Here is a 2,863-nt window from a genome sequence, read left to right as displayed (position 1 = left end):
CCGGCGCGCACCAGGCGCTCGCCGCCGTGGCGGCGGGCTTCTTCTCCTCCGGAAATTCCTTGAGCGACGGCAGCGGCGCGCCGCCGGCCTCCGCCGGCTTGAGGGCCGTGGCGACCTCGGTGGCCGGCTTGAGCGCCGGGTTCTTGATGGCGCCGGTCTCGTCAACGCAGGCCTCCGCGCCAGACGTTGCCGCAGGGATGTCCTTCTTGAGGGCGCCCTTGACGGCGCCGGTGGGGGCCGTCGGTGGGCCGGTCGGGCGCGTAAACTTGGACCAGAAAACGGCGGGCGGCCCCTGCTCGTGGGCGGCGAACATGGCCTTGGCCTTGTCCGAGTCGACCGCGCCCGCGTCGGGCGCCTTTTCCGCGGCCGGGTCCTTCTTGAGGACGTCCTCCGTGCCAGACTTTGCCACGGGGATGTCCTTGACGTTCTTGACGCCGCACGCCTGTGGGCGAGGGAAAGTACGCACAGGCTTTCAGAGACGGGAGAGGGATGATAACGATCCTGGCGAGCGCACGCGCACCTTCGCTCCGAGGAGCGAAGGCGACACCGACTCGGAGATGACTCCGACCTTCGCGAAGGACTTCATCGGCGAAGACTCGCCCGCGACGTTGCCGCCGCCCGCGTCAATGCCGTCCTTGAGCGGGCTGGGCTCGCTCTCGGGCGGGATGCCGACGGCCTTGGCGCCGGCCGGATCGTCGACGGTGAACGCCTCGGGCACGGCGTCGAGCGAAACGCCCGCAAAGTGGACGCCGGCGAGCGAGCCGGCGGGCTCGCCCTCGGACGGGACGTTGCCAGTGCCGGTGTTGGCGGTGCAGGTGCCGCCGGTGCCGGTGTCGATGCCATCCTCGAGCGAGACGGGCTCGGAGGGGATGCCGACGGCGTTACCTCCGTCAGAGTCGACGACGGCCGTGTTGTCCGCCAGAGACGCCTGTCAGCCACAGAACGCGAGAGGGTCGTCTTGCAGGGAAGGCGCAGCGTTGCGTGGGTTGCAGCGGTGCGCGTGTGCATACCCCCTCCCTCAGCCACTGCAAATTAACGCACACCTGCTTGTCAGCAAGCGGCGGCGGAGGAGAGAGCTTGAGCACGAGCTTGTCACCGGCGGCCGGCACCAGCTCGAGTTTGAGCATGTTGATCGAATGAATTCCTGCAGAGAGTCAAGAAGCGGTTGAAGGTGGTGTCCCCGATGGTAGGTGCAGGCCAGCGCTCGAGTGGCCCTCGCGGCTGCGGACACAGAGTCTTGGCACTCTCTAGATGTAGCAGAGATGCGAGGCGGTGCGAGTACCCGCGTAAGAGAGGGAGGGCGGTCGGACGGGTTCGCGCGGGACAAGGGTGTGGAATGGGCAGCAGCGGACGCGTCTCGCGGCCTCCTCCATGGCAGCGGCTGTACCTGCGAGCGGGAGTAGGCAGGCGGTGCGAGGCCGAGGGGGGTCAGCCGCTCGCGCGGCGAGCGAGGGCGCATCGCATGGTAGGGGTGGTGAGGGGGCGGCGGGTTCCGTGAGCAATAGGCGTCGCGGGGGTCTAGGTGTGCAGCTCGCGGCTGCATAGTCGGGCGCAATGCGGCGCGGCAAGCGCGAGCGGACGAGGAAAGTGCTGGCTTTGCCTTACGACTCGCTCTCTCCGCGTAGAGCGTTCACGCAGAGAGAGCGAAAGAATTTCAGCGGAAAGATCTTCGAGTCACCGTTCACAGTTGTGCGGTGAGTATGGCGCTTCCTTGTGTGGATGTCAGGTAAACGCCACAGCCCGAGCCCGAAGGGCGAAGGAGAATCCCACCCCTATCCAACAAAAGTATTCCGTAGCACGATCGAGGGGAGATCTTAGAGAGAGAGAGATTTTAGCCCCCCCCTACCCGGTTGCACTCGTGCGACGTAGCGGGGGTTACCCACGACTACGTTTACGAAAACATAAGTAGTCCCGCGAGGTGTGAATTTGGCCGCCCAGTTAGCCCCCTTTTCCAGTCAGGGTTTTTTTCGTGGCAAACCTCGTCATCCTGCTGACACAAAAACAAGCTCCTCTTGTAGCTCGATCGGTCACACCGCCATCGCCGTCGGGGAGAGGGGGGACGACACTGCTCTGGCAGCGTCCAGCGTGCACCTCGATCCTGTACCGTGTTTGTTATGACCCCCCCCCCCAATAAACACACCAGTGAGGGAGGGCGAGACGATCGAGGGGTCCCGTACCATGCGGAATCGCCCTTATCCAGTGCTCAAGTGCTCAAGTGTGCACACACACACACACACACACACACACACACACACACACACACACACACACACACACACACACACACACACACACACACACACACACACACACACACACAGAGCACAGTGGTCAACACGAGAACGCGGAAATCGTGACCTCGGAACGCGGTCACGGCAAATCTGACTAATCTGTGACAACCGTCAATACGGATGGTTCACCTGGACTGGTTGGTTTTCAAAAATCTCTCTCAGGCGCGGGAGAGGGGGTGTGGCGTGTCCCGCGACTGGCAGCATTCGCGGCGATGAGGCCTCCGCCAGCACCGATCATCACAAGTCGTCTGTTAAGCTACACCTTTTTGCCCTCTGCAGGTGATCGGACCGCTGCAGCCGCAGTGGAGCCGCGGGTCGGGCGAGGGAATGGCCTTTTGGCGCGGCGCTGCTATGTGCCTGCGCGCTCATGGCGCGTTCAGGGGTGCGCCTGCGGTGTGTAGACTGCGGGGCGCCGCGATAGCGCGGCGCCGACGATTGTGTCGCGCACTGTCACACCCACGACACGGTCACAGTGGGGGTCTGCAGACCACCCGGCCGAACTTCAGAGTCGCGGTGCTCCTCAAATACCGCTCAAACGCCCACGATGTTGTGGAGGGGACATATGCTGATGA

General features: G+C 64.1%; 1 protein-coding gene across 1 annotated transcript; it reads right to left on the bottom strand.

The window, feature by feature from the left end:
• Positions 1-267: 267 nt before the first annotated feature.
• On the bottom strand, positions 268-1,146 carry EMIHUDRAFT_356329 (hypothetical protein; the record flags this gene model as incomplete). The annotated part of the gene is made up of 4 exons (XM_005767978.1): positions 1,044-1,146; positions 774-928; positions 521-653; positions 268-442 (listed from the first exon to the last, which is right to left on the bottom strand). Coding segments are annotated over exons 1-3 (310 nt in total), but the record flags the coding sequence as incomplete, so codon positions are not given.
• Between the last annotated feature and the right edge of the window lie 1,717 nt (positions 1,147-2,863).

This window comes from Emiliania huxleyi (genome assembly GCF_000372725.1).
Source record: "Emiliania huxleyi CCMP1516 unplaced genomic scaffold EMIHUscaffold_47, whole genome shotgun sequence".
Classification (NCBI taxonomy): Eukaryota; Haptophyta; order Isochrysidales; family Noelaerhabdaceae; genus Emiliania; species Emiliania huxleyi.
This window is presented reverse-complemented; position numbering and strand designations above follow the sequence as displayed.